General features: G+C 45.1%; 1 protein-coding gene across 2 annotated transcripts; it reads right to left on the bottom strand.

Moving 5' to 3' along the window:
* Positions 1 to 4,608: 4,608 nt before the first annotated feature.
* Positions 4,609 to 22,194, bottom strand: kdr (kinase insert domain receptor (a type III receptor tyrosine kinase)). 2 transcript variants are annotated; one of them, XM_079266766.1, is made up of 31 exons: positions 22,039 to 22,194; positions 21,091 to 21,184; positions 20,809 to 21,011; positions 20,429 to 20,550; positions 19,369 to 19,537; positions 18,333 to 18,472; positions 17,151 to 17,334; positions 16,162 to 16,276; positions 15,862 to 16,028; positions 15,613 to 15,769; positions 14,688 to 14,808; positions 14,079 to 14,190; positions 13,778 to 13,977; positions 13,322 to 13,490; positions 12,782 to 12,928; positions 12,559 to 12,690; positions 10,449 to 10,555; positions 9,960 to 10,095; positions 9,403 to 9,507; positions 9,218 to 9,331; positions 8,865 to 8,953; positions 8,385 to 8,547; positions 8,189 to 8,280; positions 7,949 to 8,071; positions 7,238 to 7,349; positions 7,049 to 7,148; positions 6,855 to 6,960; positions 6,317 to 6,462; positions 5,800 to 5,884; positions 5,368 to 5,453; positions 4,609 to 5,280 (listed from the first exon to the last, which is right to left on the bottom strand). In XM_079266766.1, exons 1-31 carry the CDS (start codon positions 22,091 to 22,093, stop codon positions 5,064 to 5,066), a joined length of 4,068 nt encoding a protein of 1,355 aa, XP_079122892.1. In that variant the 5' UTR covers positions 22,094 to 22,194; the 3' UTR covers positions 4,609 to 5,063. The 2 variants fall into 2 exon arrangements, with proteins under 2 accessions (XP_079122892.1, XP_079122893.1); XM_079266767.1 differs by having other exon boundaries at positions 19,369 to 19,534.
* Between the last annotated feature and the right edge of the window lie 1,388 nt (positions 22,195 to 23,582).

Here is a 23,582-nt window from a genome sequence, read left to right as displayed (position 1 = left end):
GAATGAATGAATTATTCTCCAAAGACACGTGCACGCACACACGCACACACACACACACACAACAGTGCCGGTGACACAGATACCTCTCTTCTCCTTGATAAGTAGTGACCGTAGTTGGACAGGAACCAGCAGTGTTATCGCGACTCTGGGAGAAAAACATCCTGGAGGTTGTTACTTTCTATGCCCCCCCACCGGCACTACCTCAGCCCCCCCGCTGGCTTTTAATATCCAACAGCTAAGTGACCTGATGAGACATTTGTGAATGGACGGACCGGCGGGTTTTCTTATCGGGGCCCTGCAGATTTCAGCCGCTCGTTGGGCCTACGAGACACAATAACAGTGAGGCAGCACATCCTGCTTCACTCAATACAGAACGGATGACTGTGCGATCAATTGTTGTGACTGTGCAGTGCAGTTGCGTCGGAATCGTTGGGTTCATGCCCCCTGATACAGCTGCAGATAGCTGCATTACACGAACAATGTTTGGTTGGAGAGGCGCCATTTTATTCCCGTCGTCTTGCACCACGCCGAGTCCAGCAAACAAACTGATGTGGATAAAAAGCACCGCGGGAAATCTGAGTCGATTCAATAAACTTACATTGCAATCATCTTTTGTGGTTGTTTATTGTGTTAGTATAATATAATAAAACAATTTCATCACATTTCATTCCTAAAAAAAAAATAAACACACTTTAAAAACAACACTTTAATGTTACCGTGTTATATTTATGATAAATGTGTTCACATCTCTCTCTGAAAGGCTCCGTCGTGTTATTTATTACACATTAAGTCTGTTCATCGGATACAAATTCCAGCATGTTAATATTTATGATTTGAATCACTGTCTCAATCCATTCCAGTAACCATAGAACCATTTCCTCTTTTCCTGTTTCAGAAACAACAGAGAGCATCTTGAGATCGTCCTCCATCTATTGTGTGTTTCACAACAACAAAATGAAGCTGAACTGCACGCGGTGGCTCAATGAAAGGATTCAGCAAAGTAATATCAGCTTCTGTTTCTGCAAACCGTCGCTGATATCAATGTGTGCATTGTTCAGAGTTTACAGGTGTTTACTGTGTATGCAGTCTGTGTTTACAGCACTGTCGACCACAAAGCAAGACTTCTAATTATTTGCATGTATAATGGTGAGTGGGTTTGGATCTCTCTCAGTGCAGGGCTAGATTATGACTTTGATTCAACCCGGTCTTGACAGATGTTCGGAAATGATCTGTGTGTGTGTATGTGTGTGTGTGTGTGTGTGTGTGTGTTGTACACACTTGCACTTAAATCTGTCGTCGGAATTTTTCCAGAGAGGAATGTTGGAAAGACCCGTTGCTCAGCGTAATTCCTCCTCTGTGATGATGCGCTCTGCTGCTCCTCTAACGCTGTGATGGAGGTGATGACAGAGTCTGTCACCCACAAGACTACAAGACGCTGATTGATGGGCGGGTGTGGTGGAGCAACTGCAGTAACTCATCCAATCTATCCTGCCCTGCACGTCACATCATATTTTCATTGCTCATTCATGGTTCAGTCGGTGCTTTTAAATGATGAAATGAAATCGTCTCGGCTTCTATTTGACTGTTTTTTTTGTAAAAGTGAACAACGTGGATCGTATTCACTCTGATTCCCTTCCTCTGCCTCTGAACACTGAAACGCCACGGGAGTTAAATTTCTGCAAAATAGTTTATCACAGGAGTCAATCTTGACTTGCCAGCAAGTGAGTGACAGGCTCGTATAAGCAGCCTTTAAAAGCTCGGGGGAGGGACGGGGATATGACAAGAACATGCGATAAGCTTGTCGGTGAAACAAGCATATCTATCAAATCAATACGTGTGTGTGTGAGTGTGTGAGTGAAAATGCATCTAAGCCCCTGTGTTGATTGGTTGCAGTTATTTTTCTTTCTTTTTTTAGGGTCTTGTTTTTTAACTGACAGTTCTAATGAAAGAACCTGGTTAGAGGTTCCACAACTTATTATCTCTTGAGTGACAAACTGATTTAAATTAGACAGTTTAACAACCAAATCGATCAACTCCATACTGGTGTGTGTGTGTGTGTGTGTGCGTGTGCGTGTGTGTGCGTGTGTGCGTGTGTGTGTGTGTGTGATAACACAGATTAGTGTCATGAGCATCAGGTACACATGATCCAACACGGCTCTGCTGCCTCGTCTCCTTTCACGTGACAAATCTCACCGTCGGGATCTTTGGGGGTACATTGAAGGTTTTCCATCGAGGGCCAACAGATCCGACCTGCTGCTCTGTTTGATCTCCGACTTTAGCAGCAGGGCTTTTGGGGAGCCGATGTTAAAGCGTTACTACCCCTTAGTGGTGGAAGTTATAGCCTCAAACACTACGGAAGTCAAACGACCCTTCTCTCTCTGTGTCGATATTTTGGGTGGAGCTTTACTTTGTAAGAACTTAGTGTTCTTTTTGTATGTACTTAGTGGTCCCCAACCTTTCCCCCTACAGCTATATCAGATGAGCTCACTGACACCGCCCTCCTGCTACAAAAAACGGTGTCATTTAAGGCATGGCAGGTTTATTTGTACAGCACATTTCAACAACAAGGCAATTCAAAGTGCTTCACATAAAACCATTAAAAGCATCAAAACATAAGGGAAAAGAAAAGGTTTAAAAACAATTAAGAACATTGATTGAAACATGAAAAACAGTCATTAAAACACTAAAACGCAGTGTGAGAAATAAAACACAGCAGTGATGAAATGAAGATAAATGCATCGGCAGGTTTTTCCACATCCTGTTGAGACAGAAGTCCTCTGATGATGTGTTCTTCAGGTGATAGTAGGCTGATTTTGTAATCGTCTTGATATGACTGTTCAGGTTGAGGTCTGAATCCATAACTACACCGGGATTTCTGGCTTGTGGTTTTTAACATCAGTGACTTTCAATCGTTGGTCCAGTTGTAGATTAGTTCAGTGCAGTTACCAGCCCCTGTGTGGGCTACAGTCCCCTGGTGATACAGTTATGTCTGTCTGTCTGTATGACTGTCTGTCTGTCTGTCTGTCTGTCTGTCTGTCTGTCTGTCTGTCTGACTGTTCATCTGCCTTGTCTGCGCTGTCTGCTGAGCTGGCAGCCTGGTCGGTGGGTTGGGTGTGTGTGTTTGTTCATGCCAAGGTATTTCCTGGCAGCTCTGCCTGCAGCTCGTGCCTCCACCCCGGAGGGAATGAACGTTCCCGCCTTGTCTCCTTCAATTCGTCTTATTCATCTTTTTTACAATTACTTTGCAGCTTCACATATGCCAGATATCTGCTGATCACATTGTCTGACCTACTGAATGTGATTACATCTTTAGTGCGACAGAGGGCGCTGTTGCTCACGTATCCTTAAACAACACGACAACCTTTCGAACAGTGATGATCTTCATTTTCTGTGATTTTAAAACCTCAAAGACCATTTCTGTGAATATGTTTTGCTTCTCATCCGCAGTTCTTCATATGTTATATTAATGCTTTTGCTGAGTAAAATAATGCATTCGAAACATTGTTTTTATTAAAAACCCTCTGTCCCTGTCTTGAGCACACCTCCAGATATTAAGGCGTCCTTCTGGCCTCTTCTGGGGAGGACTTTCCAAATGTACCCCCAGTGTTTGGTGTGGAAGTGAGGAAACAACTCCTCACTCGTTTCCTCTAATCAGTGCCTGTTGCCCTTGATTGCAGACAAAATATGTTGTGTTGTCACGCTGACACCGACCTGCACTTTGAAAGGAATACTTCACCCACAAAATGACCTTTCGTACAGCAGTTACTCCCCTCGTGTTACCGTGAATTCTTGAAGAAAACAGGAAAACAACATCAAAACATCCGGTTACGGACTCTCACACTGCTCAGTGCCGTAGAGTCCAATCATTGATCACTGCTTCACTAACACATCTCCATAGAACCAAACTATTTAAAACAACTTCGGACTCGCACGGACAAGGAGTGTGATTGGGGAGTCGTGACGATAGAGAGGCGAGGAGACGTGACAAGACAAGATTTCAAGGTGATTCATTGACATATAAATGGTTGCTTTGTTCATGAGGGATATGTTCCTTTAAGTCTCAGGCCAAGCATCAGAGGCTCTGTCTCAATAACACATCCTGGCAAACGGGGCTGCAATAATCCTCAAACTAAAGTAATCCACATTCCCTCATTCAAGATGCCGCTGCATAAAGATTTACTGTTTCAGACAACAAGACATTCACACACAAGTGTGCGGTTACACGGCAGTGTCATACGTGATTACGTGTATTTCTTTCTTCTCAGCTCTCAAACCTGCTTTACAAACGAATTCTTTACTTTGTTTGTTGTCATACACAACCTCACTGGTCTTGGCCGAACTATTATGGGCATTGTGAGCTGAATACAGCTGAGGAAATACCCAAGGTTGGAAGGGCATTGTTCCTACAGCATGCACGCGCACACACACACGCACACACACACACACACACACACGCACACACACACACACACACACACACACACACGGCTGAGAAAGTAGTGTTTTCTCTGCGTTAGACGCAGAGAGAGGACATGAGATGTGTCTGGATTCATTGATTCGTGACAAATACGGGAGATTTCACAATAACAGAGTAAACAAGAGCCGTCCTAATCTGTGAGTATTTTTTATTTTATAAAACTAGTTACATTTATTGCAGGTAGAGTAATACATTTTCAATAAAATACTGTAAGTTATATATATATGCAGAGAAGAACTGTACAAATGTGACAGTGTTGGGATTGAGGTGTGAGAACGACCTCCTTACTGGACATTTAATCTGCCAAAAAACAAACATTTGCAGATTCAATTATCTGAACGTTCCAGATGTCATTTCCTGCGTTAGAGGAAGTGGCTGGATTGCGCTTCCGGAAGTGGGCGTGTCCTCGTGTCTCGACCTTTTTTACTGGCTGAGTAAACATGAAAGCATGGCCGAAGAGCGCTACGCTTACAAACTCATCATACAACCTTCCAGTTTTCTTTCCCCAGCTGACTTATTGAGCAACACCTGAAAGTCGTGCAGTGAAACGACTCGGGGGGTAAGTTGTAGTGGGGGGGGGGGGGGGTCAGACAGGCGCCGTGCTGTAGCGGATCTCCGCGTTGAACTTGTCCGGCGTCTTGGGCAGCGGAGGCTTCTTCAGCATGTTGTGCTTCATGATGGCCTCCTCGTTGGCGTAGATCGGGGCGTCTGTGTCGTCGGAGTGGTACCCCGACTGGTATCCGCTCGTCTGATTGGACGACTCCGAGGCCAGAGACTCTTTGCTCTTAAAGCGCAGCAGCTGACTGGAGGGGGGGGGGGAGGTTACATTTAAACTTGGTTTGCAGCTAAAACACAGTGACACTCTGTGTGGTGATGATGTGAGCCCTCACCTGAAGTTGGGTGTCGTTGGCAGCTGTGGATTCAAACCCTTCACCTCCTCAGGTGGGAAGCACAGACCGCTGTCTGTGTGACCGTCCTGTGGAAACGGCAGCAGCGGAAATCAACACGGCGGTTGGTGCAAACAGAGAGTTCACCCTTTATTTCGTAAAGCAGGGTACGTCCACGCCAAGGATGAATCAAAACTAATGAACGTGAACGTGTGTTTGCTTGCAATAATGGAAAAATTAGCTTGGTAAGTGTTTTTAAAATAAGATTTATTTCAAGGCCTTTTTAACAGATTTTGAGCAATATTTCACCAATGAGATTAGATTTTGGATTGTTGCAGAAATAAATAGATAGAATAAATCAAATAAGGCTCATTTGCTGAGGAGTAAGTAGATCACAGCTGAGATGTGTGTTGTGTTGGACGTGCAGACACTCACCGTGACCGGGCTGCGAGCCACAGGGACGTCCTCAAACGTCTTCACACTGAGGGGACGGCCGCACCGCTCGCTCTGTTGGGACAGTCTGCACAGAGGGAGCAGGCGATTGGATAACGTTCACAGCGGAGGAGTTCCTCAAAGCCGTAAGTGAACGGTACAAAATATTCGTGCAACGACGATTTCAACAGATTTCCACCTGCAGAGATATTTGTTTGACCAGTGAAATTGGTCTTTGCGCTGAAGTTCTATGTCCTAAATTTCGAGTTTCAAGTCCCAAAAAAGTAAAAATGCGCTTATCAACAAATGTTTTGCCATTTAAGTCTCCGTCCACATGTTTTGCATACTGAAATTAGGTTTCTTGTTTCCCTCCACATGGTTTTTCTACACAAACAACATCATCTTTGGTGTAATTTCTTCTCAACTGCTTCTGGTAATGTAACGTTTTCATGGTTAAGCAGCGTGATTAGACTCATTCAGTGGATCTGGAGAGCGTGGAGAGTGAGATCGTCATGCTGACCCGAGGGACGGCGGGTTGTCGTAGTGGAGCTGAGCCTCCAGGATTTCCCCACTCTGCGGCCTGCTGTAGGGGTTCCTGGGGTCGGGGGTCACTGCAGATCCTTCTGCCTCGCTGCCGACTGTCAGAGGGATGTAGTCCTTCCCATCCTGGATGATAAATACACGCTGGATCAAATTAATCCACACAAATGAGTCGAAATATCAACTCGCCTTTAAAAATGATCAATTCAACGTTTTCCAGGAATTACTTGTCCTGATGCTGTAATCAGCTTTCTCCTGTCGCAACTCGCTTGCGTCAGCCTGTATTTCTTCAGCTAACTTCCTAAATTTCCCAGAATGAGTTCCGGTATACTGGGAACACTGACGGCCATAACTACAGCACAGTAAAAGACATGGACGGTGCCTTTTAATCATAAATTGCATGATGGACTATTGAGGCTGGACAGAAACCGGTACATCTGAATCCTCTTTGTTCTTGCTGTCTGACAACTGACAATATTTCCTGGAATATAAATGTTTGATGGACACGGTGTACAGACCCGTTGGGCGCTGGCCTGCAGCAGGTTGCCCAGATGTTCCACCAGCTCCGCGAATGTGGGCCTGTCTGTGGGACGATCCAGCCAGCAGTCCAACATGGTCTGGTATCTGTAAGTAAACGGGATCACGGTGAAGACGTTGGAGCGAGTCGAGGGTTTTCTGCATGTGACCTGCATCGTGTCGACTTTCCGCTCACATGTCGGTGGTGGCGTATTCCGGAGGTCTCATCCTGGTGCCCTCCTTCAGCCTCCTGCAGAATAACTCGTCGATGCAAACACCCGGATAGGGAGAAGCCCCTGCAGGAGATAAGATGGAGGTGATACTGCAGGTGTGCAGTGGTCATTATGTGTCACGTGTTGCGTGTAATGGTGATTATGAGGCTCACCCAGAGAAAAGATCTCCCAGAGAAGAACTCCAAAGGACCAAACGTCACTTTGTGTGGTGTACACCCGATCGAAGATGGTCTCCGGAGCCATCCACTTCAGAGGGAGACGAGCCTGTAGCAAGAAGAGGATGTAACCTCCATTACGTCACATATTTCGACTGTTTGTTGAGCCTCCTTTTGACTGCAGGAACTTCCCCAGAAACTAGGAGCTTTTTGAGGAACTTTGCGTTTCGACCAGAGTCTAAATAAAGATTTACAATGTTTACTGAGGGAATAAATCAAGAGAGAAGTAGAGTCATCCTCTCACATACTTCTATACAACCAGAGGAGTCGCCCCCTGGTGGACATTAGACAGAATGCAGGTTTAAGACACTTCAGCATTAGCTTCACGGACGGTTAGTTCAATTTCCCTCCTCTGCATTTCATCAGTTGATGTCGTTGCAATGAGACAAAACCACGTTTTTTGTTGTTTTTTTAAAGCTGAAACGGTTGGGCACAATGAACTGCAGCCTGCAGAGGGTTTACCCTGTGACCAGCGCACTGATTTGCCTGATCTTCGCAGGTCTTCAAACCGTGATGGAAACACAGACAACAATGGTCCAAAGGAACCTTTTTAGTTCGTTGAAAAGTAGCGCCGGGCTTAAAATGACCAGAAACCTCTCAGTGTAAACGCAGCTGTTGATCCCTCATGCGTCAGTGTGGGGGACTCACATCTCCCTTGCGGACATAGTCGGGGTCTTTGTAGACGTCTCTCGCGAGGCCAAAGTCGCAGATCTTCACCACGTTGTTCTCTGACAGCAGGATGTTTCTGGCTGCTAGATCTCTGTGGATGCACTGCAGAGCAAACAGAAACAAAAGGGATTCACATTCACACGCACAGAGAGATTATCATCTCCAATGTTGGACGTCTGCACGCTTACACACAGACGTCTAGATCATATTTAGTTTCACCTTGCGGGACGACAGAAACTCCATGCCTTTAGCCACCTGGAAGCTGTAGCAGATCAGGTCCTCCATGGTCAGATGGTCCTGGTCTGAGCTCTCTGTGGTCACATGATGCATTTTAAATCATAACTGTGAGCCCTGACATTACAGGCGTCCACAACACCGAATGTGGGAGTGAGTCATTCTGCGTTGTCTTCCCCACCTTCCTGCGTGTCCACGTTGCTGCCTGAAGCCCGGTCTCCAGCTCTGGAGCAGACGGCCGTTCCCGTGCAGACGTCCAGCTGGGCGATCTTCCCCGAGCCCAGATCCCCTTCGGCCACATCCTCGTCTGCAGACGCCCACTTCTGGCTGTCCACCCGCCTCCTCTGTTGACCACGAGGGAAAACACAGAGAAAGAAAGAGTCACAATGATATTTTATTCAAGCTGCAGGTTTTCTTTGTACGGATCTCACTGCATGTTCAGATTGATTTATTCTTGCCGCAACCGCGGGGGGTCGCCAATGACCTCATGAGATCGAGGCGCTGCGTTTTTTTGAGCCAGGCGACTCTCAAAAATTACTCTCAACCGACTGCACGACCCAATGCATGATGGGAAACGCCTGGCTGTCACCTGATCGAAGAGCTGATTGGCGGAGAAAATGGAGATTGACAATGAGCTGCTGGAGGAGAGGGTTCCATTTACCTTGTAGGGGCTGTACTCGCCACGCTTGCTCTTCAGGTAGCTGGAGAGGTTTCCGTTTTTACAGTACTCAACAATCACCATCAGTGGCCCTGCGGAGTGAGGGGAAGAGGTTAAGGGTCAAAGTAAGACGACTTTACATCCTGCTGTATTGAAGAATACTTGAAACTAGAGATTGAGACATAAACTCATGTTTACAATGTTTACTGAGGGAATAAATCAAGAGAGAAGTAGAGTCATCTTCTCATAGACTTCTATACAACCAGAGGAGTCGCCCCCTGGTGGACACTAGACAGAATGCAGCCTGGTCATGGAGAATAGAGGACGAAGGTAAGGACAGCTCTGTGCTCGCTCACCTCCAGGCTTCGTACAGGCTCCCAGCAGGTTGACGACGTTGAGATGATGTCCAATATGAATGAGAATTTTCAGCTCGGACATCAAGGCGCGGTACTCGCTCGACGTGGCTCCCTCTGTAAGACGGACAGATTCAATTCAGAATTAGTGTATTTGTTGTCTTTGTGTTGGTGGAGGAAACACTCACCTTTAAGCATCTTGACTGCAACAGTGGTGTGCGTGGTGGCTTTCTCGATGCCGAAGGCGGCCGCTTCGACCACCTGACCAAATGCTCCTCGTCCCAGCGGGTCACCTTTAAATGCAGGACATTCATCATGAAGGCACAAATAACAGCGCCAGATGCAGTTACATCACCCGTCATATGATGTGTTGATTAGAATTCATTTTAAACTGGAATTCATCTGAAACGATCAACCATATAAAAGTGGATGATTTGTAGTTTTGCTAGCGTTGCTCCACCACTTTAGTCCAGACTGAAATGTCTCAACAACTATTGGATGGATTGCTATAACTTTTCATCACCTCTGGAAGACTTTTTATATTTTTGGTGCTGCTCTGACTTTCGTGACGGACACATCTCCATCCTGTGTTCACACCAAACGTGAAGCAAATTTCAATCTCTGTGATCTTTTTAAAACTCTTCCAACTCTCTAAGCGGGGACTTGCAGGAGCTTCGTGTCCTGTTCAAGGCGATGCAGATGCTTGCTTGGCTCCTTTACTCGCTGTGCTACCTTGCAGTCTCACCTAGCTTCAGCCTGTCCCGAGGGAACTCCCATTTGTTAGCGTCGTACGTGAGCCTCTCGCACTGCTCGTCCATGGGCATGTCCTCTGCGTCCAGGATCATGGACAGGTAGCCCGTCTTCAGATCCCCCCGAGTTGGCTGAAACCGTGCGAGAAAAAACATCCGAATTAATGATCGAAAACTAAATTGTACAGCATGTTTCCAGTGACTCCATTGCCCCTCTCTCGTTAAAAAAGATCCCAATCAGTGCTGCTGGTCTACGTGACTTATCGGAGCAGAAAGTGGACCCGGTTGTTCCTGGAAACAAAGGAGGGCTGCCACTGAGAGCCAAACCAGTCACTTCTAATCAGTCTCACACCCCCACACTGCGTGTGCATTTTAGCTGTACTTCTTTTTTTACATTTTCATTCAGAATCATCCTTCCTTGGGCTTTCCAGAGGAAGGATGTATGTAGTGTGGCAAAGGGAGGATGAGGATGAGGAAGTTCTTACTCTCTTTCTTCCACGGATGACAAAGACGATCAGCAACCAGAAAAACATGGCGATGACCACTGACCCGATGGGAACAATCAGCTCCACATTGGTCTTTTCCTCTGCACCTAGAATGGACCCAACAATTTGAGATGCAGGCGTGCTCACAGACAACAAATCCCTCAGTGAACAAAAACGTGGGACAGTCACGGTGGAATGTCGATTGTGATTTCAGTGGCGTGCCTCGGTGGAGCTGCATAAAGTTCAGACCGTCTTGTCTTTGGCATGTTCGTGTGTGTGTGTGTGTGTGTGTGTGTGTGTGTGTGTGTGTGTGCGTGTGTGTGTGTGTGTGTTTGGGCTGGAGGAAGGAGACTGTTGGAATCTGGACTGCAAGCAAACTGATATTTTATCGAGTCATAACAAATGTTCAGGAGTCGGCCAGAACAATTACTGCCAAAGACAACTCGTAAAAGCCCTTTTGGAGCCGTCGTGAGCGACATGCTGCAATGAGCCGACGTCTCTCCGCTGCAGTTCAGCGTGTGACTGTACGATGATGATGAGGGGGAAAGACTGGGTCAGGAAAGGGGAGCGAATGGTGTTCTTTCTTCTTGTTGTTAGGAGGGTGGTCTGAATAGTTTACATTCAAACTTTTCACAGATTAATTGTTCCCTTGTGAAATTTATTGTAAACATATGTTTTAAAAACGCAAATATCACGAAGATAGCTTTAATTTGAAAGAAACGTGTAATAAACTTGGCCGGTCATGTGACTCATGTGTCATATATGACATTCAACCACCGTCCTCACCCCAAAAACCTTCAGAAAATCTCTCTTTTTGTTAAACTGCCTGCTCTTGCTTGTTGCTCTGTAAAACTCCCTCACACGCAGGCGAGACGTTGTTGTTGTCCGCCCGTCCTCTGCCCTCCCTTGTTTGCAGGGATGACGCCTGCAGCCCAGAGCAACTCTAACTGGGTCTCTGTTCTGCTGGCGGGGTCCGGGTCACGTAGGACCTGGTTCTAGTCATTTGTTTGTGTGTCGCTGTGTCGCTCTCTCCTCATTGTTTTGGATTTAGAAACACCGAGGAGGATGTGTGCTAACTGGGCCGACTTCCTGTCATGCGGAAGCAAAGTTATTCTTACTCTAAATCTTTGATATCAAAAAATGTCAGATGTTTGATATGAATTGTTGAAGCCTTGAGGTCAGATATAAATACACGGTCTTTGTGAGTATTGTGGGTATTTACAAGAGGTTAAGGCTGGAGTATCCTACATGAACTATGAGCAATATTTTCTTCACCAGCCGTGGGTGGATAACTGAAGTGGCCTACTGGGGACAGGTCCAGGGGCTGCGAGGGGTCCGGGGCACCTGGACCCTCTGTTTGAAGTGAGCGTGAACATTTCGTGTTGTAAGTTAAATGTTCTCTAAATCTAGTAAATGTTTGCAAAGAGATGCAAAACATACACAAATTGACAAAAAATTACTACAAAGTACACAAAACAACAAAAGCTACACTTTTAAAACAACTACAAAGAGACACAACACAACTACAAAGAGACACAAAACAACTACAAAGAGACACATAATGACTACAAAGAGACACAAAACAACTACAAAGAGACACATAATGACTACAAAGAGACACATAACGACTACAAAGAGACACAAAACAACTACAAAGAGACACATAACGACTACAAAGAGACACAAAACAACTACAAAAAGATGCAAAACAACTACAAAGAGACACAAAACAACTACAAAGAGACACAGAATGACTACAAAGAGACACAAAACAACTACAAAGAGACGCAAAACAACTACAAAGAGATGCAAAACAACTACAAAGAGATGCAAAAAGACCAAAAAAAGATTTCGAGACAGAACGAAGACCCCAAAAAAGTATTAAACAAGCATGAAATAAGTATAAAGAGAATCAAAAAGAGCATAAAGACACGAAAAACAACTACAAACAGACACAAAACGACAACTACAGTTGGGGCTCTTGCTCCCATGGAGGAGGGGTCGGGGGCCTTTGACATGTCTGTGCCCAGGGGCCGATATGTGTTATCAGTAAACAGGAAATACTTCATCATCGTACTGTAATACTTTATGATTCGGGGGAGGGACTGACCTTCGGTCGTCAAATAGGCCTGTGAGGTGTCACAGCCGCGGCTGTTACAGGCCGTGCAGGTGTACAGACCGCTGTCGTCCTTCTTCACCCGCTGAATGGTCAGAATGTGGTTGTGCTGACTCAGGATCACGCCTGAAAGCAATCCGTGCCTATTAATTGAATGAACTGTGGCAACGTGTGACGTGAGCGAGCGTTCATTAGAGAAGCCATGTGACCGCCTCACCTGAGCCCTCCACCACAGTGTGGTTGTTTTTGGTCCACACCACCGTCGGGTTCGGCGTCCCGCCAGCATCGCACAGGAGGCTGATCGTTGCGCTCACGTTAACCTTTTGGTCGGTTAAATTATTATGGATCCTTGCCGCCTCAAGACCTAAAATCAGAATCAAAGGAAATACATTTAAAAAAACTCTAAATGTCAGTTTTTGTTGACTATTTTGAAGATCTCTGGTAGCAGCAGCAACCTGTCAATCACAGTAGCCCCGCCCTAAAGCATCCCCTGCTTTATGGTCTGTGTGACTCTAAATGGACCATAATGTACTAAATGAACATCATGCTGTATTGAAGAAGACTTGAAACTAGAGATTGCGACATAAACTCATGTTTACAATGTTTACTGAGGGAATAAATCAAGTGAGCTTTAACACATGAAGCATCGGCTTCACTTTTCAGAACCGGAAAACTGCCTGCTTGAAATGACGGTTTCAACTTGTAGGTCCTGAATGTTCTCAAACATAAAAAAAGGGGAATTGTACATTTGTCTCACCTTTGAGAGAAAGACGGCGCATCAGGCAGGTTTTCTCCCGAGTCTTAATGTTTTCCACCTGACAGGCGTACAGACCCTCGTCCCGAGGGGACACGTTGGGCAGCGACAGCTCCAGGGTCACGTTGGTGCCCTGCAGGCTGGACAGCGTTACACGAGACGGGGGACTCCGCTGCAGTTCAAGGGAGCGACGGGAAATATTTTAATATACAGAGTCTTAATACATGAGTCTTAATTGTCATTTAAATGTATTATCATGGCTGTGAAATGTGGAGCAGATCTGACTCAGGACTCTTAACTTCGGACCTTTTTTGCCACCTCGTCACATTCAATTAAAAATGGCCGACCTTCGGTTGGGTTTTGGTTATAACTCCGAGAGGCTTATTTTGCAAGAGACCCCGAGTACCAGAAAATATCCACCATCTAGAAATAGAAAATACTTCTGCAAAGTACAAGTACCTCAAAATTGTTCTTAACTACAGTTACATTCCACCACGGGCGACACGGCTGCACCGGCGTGATCTGCTCCGACTCCGATATGTTGGTGACACCGAACCAGGTCATGTTCCCGTAGAGCAGCTTGTCGGCCTTACAGCGCAGAACCACGTGGTCCTCCTCCAAGGGCGCGCCGGGGGGAGACACGCTCACCTCCAGGCCGCCTGCAGAGCAGATGGACACGCGGGCGTGGTGCATACTGAAGCGTGGTCACAGTTAAAGGAGAGAAGCCACACGAGACCAAAAGAAAGAGACCAGTGCTCACGTGTGACGTGGAAGAAGATGATGCGTGAATCCTCCCCGACTTTGTTGGCAGCCGTGCATCTGTAGAGGGCGTGGGCCTCGGCTTTCTCAACCTTCAAAGAGCTCGCGATTTTCTGGGAAAATGCATTTAATTTGTTTATGATCGATCGTTGAATAAAGTGCAACTGCAACACTGTTGAACCCGAGGATTGTCTGTGGAGGACTGAAGCTGCCGTTGTGATAAATAAATAAATAAATAAATACAAATGACTGTTTTAAATACATAAACTTAATCATCAAATAAATGTGCAGGTTCATTTAAAAATATGTTAGAATAAGATATGTTTATTTATTTGAACAAAAAAACTAATTAATGAATAGAGAATAAAGAAAAGCAGAAATAAATGTAAACATTAAAAATATTTAAATAAAAATAAATTAAAACAAAAATAATAATTCTTGTTTTTATTTCTGGGCATATTTATTGCTTCCAAATTTAACAATGGAGGCTGTTATTTATTTATTTATTGATAAATGTATTTATTTGTTCATTTATTTATTGCAATGTCCGCTTCAGTCCTCCATCGGGGACAGCGGGGAGGCGGGGGTGTAATCCAGGGGAGTTATTGACCTTTTGGTTGTGCGCGGCGTCAGTTATGATCCGCTCGACTGGGTGATGGCCGGTGCTGTTGCTGATATGCCGCCAACCTGTGCACGCCGCCAGCTGCACGTCAGACTTCACCAGCCGTGACCTTTTGGACAAAAACAAACAGAAAGCAGGTGACACGTCTCTGAACAATGTCCTCACAGAAGAAGTGCAGAGTTGTTTCTCTTTCTCTCTGACGCACCGAACGCACATTAACGTTTACAAATGGAGAACGATGACTTTCACTGTGTACTTCATATGTTTCTTTCTTTTTCTGTCCTGTTATTGCTGAGTTATGCAACTTGTTTTTAGTCGAGGCAGAGACAAACTGTCCATCAAAATGAAGAAGAACGAGGAAGTTGAGTTTATTTTAAAAGTCAGAAGATGATAACAAGTCTGCAAGAAGAGACGCGCTTCAGCAGGAAGAAGAGCTTTCTGAGTTTCTTTTGTCTTTTTTTTACAGGGAGCACGACGGGAACAACAGGAAACGTAGCGCAGGACTGAGGAAGTGCTCCGATGTGCGGACAGGAGATAAGGAAAGCTGCTGATGGTCTCTGGACGGAGCCGGACACTCGCGCACTGCTTTCTGTCAACGCGCGGCAGATCACGGCACACCTGAGGAGGCTGTCGGGCGACCGCTGACGCCTCCCGTCGGTTTCTTGCACGGACCAGAAACTGATCCAGGAACGCACCAAATCTCAGATTGTATGAAATCACATTCTCAAGTCTGACAATAAGTGACGTTAAAATCGGACCCGTGTGGAGAACATTAATCACATCCTCCGCCCTGCATCGGGTCAGAGGCGCTATTTGTCTCTTCTCCTGTTTTTGTCAACATCACGGAAGCAGCTATTCCTCTTCTAAATCAACGACCAATGAGTTGAGCTGAGCTGAGCAGCACGTGACTCACTGGAAGGCCTTTGGACAGTCGTCTTTAGACATCCACTGCCACTGGATGTGTGCAGGTGTGGGGAATCCACGAGCGGTGCACCTCAGGGTGGGGCTGCTGCCGTACGGGTACACATCAGTGTCCACCGCCACCTCCTTCTCAATGATGTGAGGAGGCACTGGAGGAGAAGACACGGACAGTTAGCACCACCGTCCCGCCAATAACGGCGCAAAGAACACTGTAAAAAGCAAAGAAACAGAGAAGACATGCCGTTGACCAGCAGCTGGAAAGAGCGCCTCTGTTCCTCTTTGGTGATCTTATTGGTCAGGACCATCGTGTAATTCCCAGCATCCATTTGTGTGACTCCGCGGATGACGAGGGCGTCGCTTCTCTGTTTGATCCTGTAATCCTCCTTCAGCGGAAGGCCGTTCTTTAACCTGGGCAGACAGAGCAGCGCACATGAAGTATCTGAATCTATGAATGTGACGAAGATCAATGGAAAGTCAAGTGTTTGAACTAACTGCGGGACAAAGTGCTGCTCGTACTTTATGCATTGTTCCCTGAACGTACCATCTGGAGCTGGGCTCTGGGTAGGCTGAGTACTTGACGGGGATGGATGTTTGATCCCCCACGTTCACCTCCCAAACCTTCGTCCACGGCTCCTTCATATCAATGAAAGGCTTTTCTGGAAGCATGAAAAAAGAGTCACAACACACAAATGTTGAATATTTCAATGTTCAAATCTTAAGAAAGAACCACAGTAATTGTTCCATCAATCGTATGCGCATTAAGAAAATGGGAAAAGTTATGTGGTTAAAGAAAAAAGGGAATAAATTAATATCGGTGTATTATTAGAGCCATTGTATGAAGAAAGAAATTAATGAAATAAAATATGGAAGCCACGAAAAAAAAAAGATTCTGAGAGAAAAGACGTGGTTCCTTGAATCTGAAACTAGAGCTTTATATAAACTTTATGTTCTCAGAGGTTATTCAAGTTTTTACTCTCAAATGTCTGAGTTTTTTCTTGTATATTTACTACTTTAATATTTTAAAATATCAAAGTTTTTTGTGTAAATGATCTCAAATTCATTGTTTTCTCTCTGATTATTACCCCCTCTTCCGGCTCCGTAAATATTATTATTTTTACCTACAATAGCCCTCATACGCCATGGTAGATACATGACTAATACCAACACCAAAAAGAAAGTGTAAAAAAGGAGTTGAAAAACAAAATGAGATGGTGAAAGATAAATTGCAGAATGAAACAAAACACATAAAAAAAAAACAATTTCATGAATTAATTTGAGGTTGAAGGAAAAGTATGTTTTATTTCTCTTTACAATCTATGTTAATTATTTGACGAATACTACTTTCTGACTTATTCATTATATTTTAGACTTTTGACATTTTACTACATTTTGTCCGTTTTGGGGTTCCAGACACATCCAGCGGAAAAAAAACTGAAATAAAAAACACTTTTTGGAAAAGAATAGGAGAGAAATGTTGAAAAATAAAACCGTTCCACCTGAGTGGGAGGTCTCTGTCTGCAGGACACCTACCATACACTTTAAGAAATGCTGAGGCACTTTTCTCCATCTTGCCGCTGGATGCGGTGCAGGTGTATTCTCCGGCGTGGTCGACCGTCACGTTCTCCACTCTGAGTTTGCTGGAAAGCTCCAGCGAGTTCCACAGCTTCTTCTTGTTGGGCGTCGTGTGGGTCGGCCTCGAATTGTTCACCGAGGTCTGACATGAGAGAGAGAACATTCAGAAGTGCTGTTCAGACAATGAAAACACATCAGAATGAATGAGAGGAAGACCTTTCTTTAGCTAACGTAAAGTAGCAAAGCCTTCAGTTAACTCATCTGTTGCAGGCGTAGGCGGTGTTTAAGAAGTGGACGTAGTGGTCGTGACGTCACTCATTGGTTTGTGGACTGCCTCAAGTTCAGCATTTTGGCCGTTGCCATCTTGACATTTTCGCAACCAATGATGGGAATTCACCTTATTTGGACTGTGAAGGAGTGACGTAGAGACGCTGTATGAACGCCCTAAAGCATCCCCTGCTTTATGGTCTGTGTGACTCTAAATGGACCATAATGTACTAAATGAACATCATGCTGTATTGAAGAAGACTTGAAACTAGAGATTGAGACATAAACTCATGTTTACAATGTTTACTGAGGGAATAAATCAAGAGAGAAGTAGAGTCATTTTCTATAGACTTCTATACAACCAGAGGAGTCGCCCCCTGGTGGACACTAGAGAGAATGCAGCTTTAACACGTGAAGCATCGGCTTCACTTTTCTGACCTGCTGGTTGTCGCCTGGTTGCAGACCACATTTTGGCATCTGCCGTGGCTCAAAAATTGACATCCATAGAAAGTTGTTTTTTTAATCTGCACAATACCCGATATGTTATGATCCAATAAAGTTAGGCACTATATGAGAGTACGATAGTAAAACACACCTGGGGGAGATCTGCACTCTACTGAATATGCTGTTTTCTAGTTTTTCTTATATGAACCGGCACGACATCGAAAACACATCTGGTCACCTTTGCACTTTGAGATAAACTAAAGGATTCCTGAAAACAGGAAGTAAGGAATACGTGAGTAAGTGAGATACAACTCGTCTGGTGTCTCTGTCCGTCCTCAGCGATGTATTAAAGACAGACTGTCGCATGTCAAATATACATGTCGGCGTTGCCCGGCACAGAGGAAGAGCAGGAAGGCCTCGGGCACTGACCAGGGCCTGACCGGAGTGGGTCCAGTTGAATTCGATGCCCACGTTGAGCTCGGTTTTGGCCGTGCAGCCGAGCTCCAGCCGCTCCCCCGCACACAGCCTGAGCTGAGCGGGGGTCAGGGTGAGTTCGTAGATCTTGTATCCTGCGGAAAAGAAAAGGGAGGGACGACATGGCAGTCAGTCGACGGCCTATTGTTCTCCTGCGACTGCTGACTCTCTCTCTCTCTCTCTCTCTCTCTGCTCGTACTTTTCCTCGCTCGCTCAGTACTCCACCAAGTCTTTCACCTACTTTACGATCATATGTTCCTCTACGGTTTGAAAATTCTGTCCACACAACCTACGTTTCTCAAAATGTCTCCACTAGAACTAGAACATTATAGAACGCGATAAAGGCTACATCACTGACACCTCAAATACCAAAGGAGCTTCTGCTCATTTTCCTTTGGCGGTGTTAACAAATTGTAAACAACAGCAAAGCAACAGCAAATTATTTCTTTATTGATACATACTTTATATTTGGTGCTGTGTCGAAAACTAAAATCGACGAGGTGGATTCTCTGCGTAGCGTCACTTTACGATATAAGGAAATAAAAGCTTAAAAAGGGCGATTGGGAGTCTTGCTCTACGAAATATTCAGACATCTCGGGGGCCTTTCAGCAGCAGTATCCTGCCGAGGAAGACTCTGAGAAGGTGGGGAACGAGTTTCCTCACGCAAAACACCAGATTAACACGGCAAAAACAGCATCGCGCGGTGAAGGAACGACGGTGTTGACTTTAGGTGCGTTTGACTGATCTTCGCTGGTCGTTGTTGAAGTGAAACCATCCGTTATGTAAAGATGTCATTGCTTCCACACAAATTCAAAGTACCTTTGAGACCCTAAAACGTATCTTCTTTTTAATATATACTGTCTATATCTGTAGACAGGACCTGAGACACAGCCTTCCCACCAAGTTTAGATATCCATTCAGTCGAATGAAACACACACACATTATTTCTACAGCTGATACTTTGCTGTGTGCATCTTTCCGTCCGTCTTACCGACTACAGCCACAATGTAGAGCGGGGACTTGAACGTCTCATTCCCGATGCGGGTCTGGCAGGACACGACGCCGGCGTAGCTGATCAGGTGACTGGGGACCGTGAAGCCCGTCCTGGCGTCCCACAGGGAGTCCTTCCCATCGGGGTAGAGCTCCTTATTTGGATACTTCTGACAGACACAAACATTTACTGATTTCGAACATAGAAAAAAAGAAAAAATACAAAAAACACCAAGAATTTTTCCACACAAGCACCCATACCCAGATATGTAAATAAGATAAGATAAAAAACTACACATTAGGTGAGAAAAATACTTGAGAATGTATATTCCAGTTTGTGAGCCTGAAACCACATTTTGTCTCAATTCCATTGGTTTTACACAGTTTCCTCAACATGAGGACGAGTCTCTGTGGATAGTGTCTGTGTAACAGCTCCTGAAGTCTGACTAAACAACCCAGATGAGGTCATCATCGGAACCAGCGGCATTCATCAGATGTCGAGGGTCAAATGTTGATGAGGACCAGTGACGGTGTTAACTGGTGACTCGCGATGGCAGCTGTTAAAAGACACCAACGGATCATGTAGGTGTCCTCATCAAAGCCTTCAATTCAATTCAAACAGACTCATCTGTTTATTATCTACCGACTAACGCAAGTTAGTGCGAACGACCGAAAGTCACCAGTTAAGACAGTCGCGTGTTGAAGTGAAACACCGAAATGGTCGTGATGCTGTGGAATCTGACAACCGAACATAATGCAACGGTTTTAATTCAGTGTCTAAAGCTCGATAACTCGTCTGGATGGCCGTTGCCAACATGCACACGTATGTTTTTAACCACGTCGGCTGTAAAAGGGTCTATTGGTTGCATTTTTAGAAACAACACAATATCATTGTTATTATAAATAACATAATATCTCTGTTCCTTTTTTTAAAATGATTATCTGCAACCCTGTAAACGGAGGTATTAGTTGTTCTGCAATGCTGGTCGTCCCACAGAAGTTGCTTCCATTCTGTGCAGCAGAGAGAGAAGATGAAGGGAACAGAAACAACTCTTCCTCACAGTGTGGAGTGTGACGTTGAGATCCTCCACCGAGCCTCGGCACGGTATCACCACCCGCTCCCCCTCACGGATGAACACCACCTCGTATTCTTTCTCGGGCGGCACAAATGGCACCTTGTAATCTGAAAGAACACGGATAATGTGTGTACGTTCAGTTAAAAACGGTGTATTAGTTGGCAGCGTGTCCTTTGTGAGGCTGTGACTGCAGCATCTGCAGTATTTTGGGGTATAAATATTGACAGTGATACGATTTGCAGTATTGCAATCCGAACCTTTCACACAATACAATCATACAATCATACAATCACCTACTTTATGATACAAAATATAATGTAATATAATCACGCAAAGATGTCAGTTTGCTTTGGAGTGGGTTGTACCGTTGACAAACACATAAGCTGCTGCTGACGTCTTGCCGTCCTCCACCTTCAGGTCCCTGTAGGAGCACTGGTACTGTCCGGTTTCGTTGACGGTCGCGTTGGAGATCTGCAGTGTCGTGCAGAAGAGTCCCGATCCACTGCAGTCACTGGTGGAGAAGCGAGTGCTCGTAGGAGGGGTCGTCCACCTCAGGTACTGGCGGCCCCTGCCACACGAGAGATATTGAGTCAGTCCTGTACTGTATGGATGGATTGAACTGGTTAAGTATATTCATATACGTATACCTGCATGTCAGTTCCAGGTTGTCCGATTTGTTCATCCTGTGAATGCCATAGATGTTCAGCGTCGGTGGATCGGGCATAAACCGCAGTTCGATGGCTGGAGGAGTCGACAAACACAGTGATGACACAAGTCTGTGCAGCGCGAACATACAACAGCTTCACAGAGGGGTCAGAGGTCACTATTGTTTCCAATAACGCGCACAGTATGGTCCTTTAAAGATGCACTAAATGGAAATTAAATCAGGTTCAAAAGCACATTTGTATTTTTCAAAAAGGGTGTTTCGTAACTGGCTACTGAGGGGACATTTTTTCCACTGCTGCAGAAAATGGCGGAGCTGTGTCAAAACAGGAAGCAGGGGAAGATGGGCCGGGTCAGGCTCAATAGCCCGGCACAGTGTGGCCTAGGTGGGGTTCCTGTTTCTGAGGATACAGGCTGCCCACCACCTCCCTGTGAGGCCCTAAAGCACACATTGTATTGTATGGAAAAAAAACTTTCCAGGCTGACCAAGTGGGAATGACATACGTTTGATTTGATTGATTTGTGTGTTGGGTTGTGAGTCGTTAGTTCCTTCTTCTTTGTCAAATAGACTCACATTTCCCTCCTCTTCTCAACATATCCCAGAGCAGACATTCGTGGATTACACCAGAATACTTTTTCATACTCATCACATTTCAGACTTATGGAACTCTTCATTAACCACAAAAGTATTCAGCAAAGCTCATTCATGCCTGTCCTAATCGTTACAACTGACAGCTATCCCGTCACTCACATTCCTGTCTGTTCAACGTACCACGGCAACAAACGATTCCGATTCTGATTCTGATTCTGATACATTAAATTGACATAAAAAGTAATAACTGATTGCCTCTATTGCGAAACTTAGTTTGTTGTTTAACTGAAGTTGTTGGTTCAGAAGGAAGATGTGATGAGTATTTAATTGATTCTCTTACCAGCAACACAACTGATTTTCAGAATAATGCCAAACAGTGAGACTGCCTGCGCCATCGTCCGTCAGGTCTTCGCTGCAGTAACGATAATCCTACAGGCTCAGTGTGCTAATCCATTGACTTCTGCTGTTTGAGATTCCACCCCAGAGAAAGCTAGCGACGCCACAAAGTCATGAAAAGGAGCAGCGGAGGACTGTGAGTCCAAATGGAGCTGAAGCTGCTGCTGAGGATGGAGAGACTCCTTCAGCTGGACGGCCTGCAGGGGAGGAGTCTCTCGCTCTCTCTCTCTCGCTCTCTCTCTCTGTCTGTCTCTCTCTGTCTGTCTGTCTCTGTCTCTCTCTGTCTGTCTGTCTCTGTCTCTCTCTCTCTCTGTCTCTCTCTGTCTCTCTCTGTCTGTCTGTCTCTGTCTCTCTCTCTCTCTGTCTCTCTCTGTCTGTCTCTGTCTGTCTGTCTCTGTCTCTCTCTCTCTCTGTCTCTCTCTGTCTGTCTCTGTCTGTCTGTCTCTGTCTCTCTTCAGCTGTCTGTCTGTGTGAAAAAAAGTCATATTATATGATGTAGTATGTCAAAAATGTCATAGGAGGCCTATAGTATGTCAAAAAAATCAAAAGATGTTCGTGTGTCATACAAGTCATAGTATAGTATGTCAAAGAAGTCATTAAAATGGCATTGTACAGTCTTCAAAATGTCATGGTATAGTATGTCATGAATATGGCATCCTGTTGAGTAGCCCCAACATTGGGTTTCACCCAGCTGTATGAAATGTGGGAGGTATGGGACGTGATGGGACGTACAGTACAAAAAATCCTCTTGGAATTATGCCCTAAACAAACAGGAAGTCGGCCATTTTTAATTATATGACTTTGTTTGACCATTTCAAGGCGCCGTACTTTAACGAACTCCTCCGAGATATTTTACCAGATTGACTTTGGTCAGTATGCTCTTGAGACATTGTCAGTAAAAATTCACCAAAAGATCGAAAAGGTATTGAGCGATGTATCCGTGGCGTGGCGGCAAAAAAAACAGCATTCGCCATGAAAGAGGAAGTTGTTGTAACTCGGCCGTACATTGTTCTTCTTCAAAGATGTGATCTAGAGGTCTTCTGATAACAGCAAACCAAACCTTACAGCACGGAACTAGGAAGTGAATCCAGAAATAAACAAACACCATAATTATCCTGTCGTGAATAAGTGGGCGTGTCAATAACGAAAATGGGCGTGGCGTTATTCTGCCAATCATTTCTTCTCTCCAAGGCCCAATCCCAATGTCCCCCCTAAAGCCTCAAACCCTGAACCCTCAAGGACTCAACACATGAATAAATATCCTCTGATGTCATGTTTGTTCTTTGTTCCATCTTTAACCCTTAATATTTCATGTCATCATATTTAATACAGCACAAGCCTTACTAAAAGCTACAGAATCCCCTTCACATAACTCGTGCACGCTGACGTCTGATGGTCACAGAATGAGTCCTGCCAGAGCACCCGCGAGGTGCGTGAAGGTGCGAGGGCCCGATCAATGCTGCTTGCAGCTTTATTTGAAAATGATGT

The sequence above is a fragment of the Melanostigma gelatinosum genome (genome assembly GCF_949748355.1).
Source record: "Melanostigma gelatinosum genome assembly, chromosome: 4".
NCBI classification, from domain to species: Eukaryota; Metazoa; Chordata; class Actinopteri; order Perciformes; family Zoarcidae; genus Melanostigma; species Melanostigma gelatinosum.
This window is presented reverse-complemented; position numbering and strand designations above follow the sequence as displayed.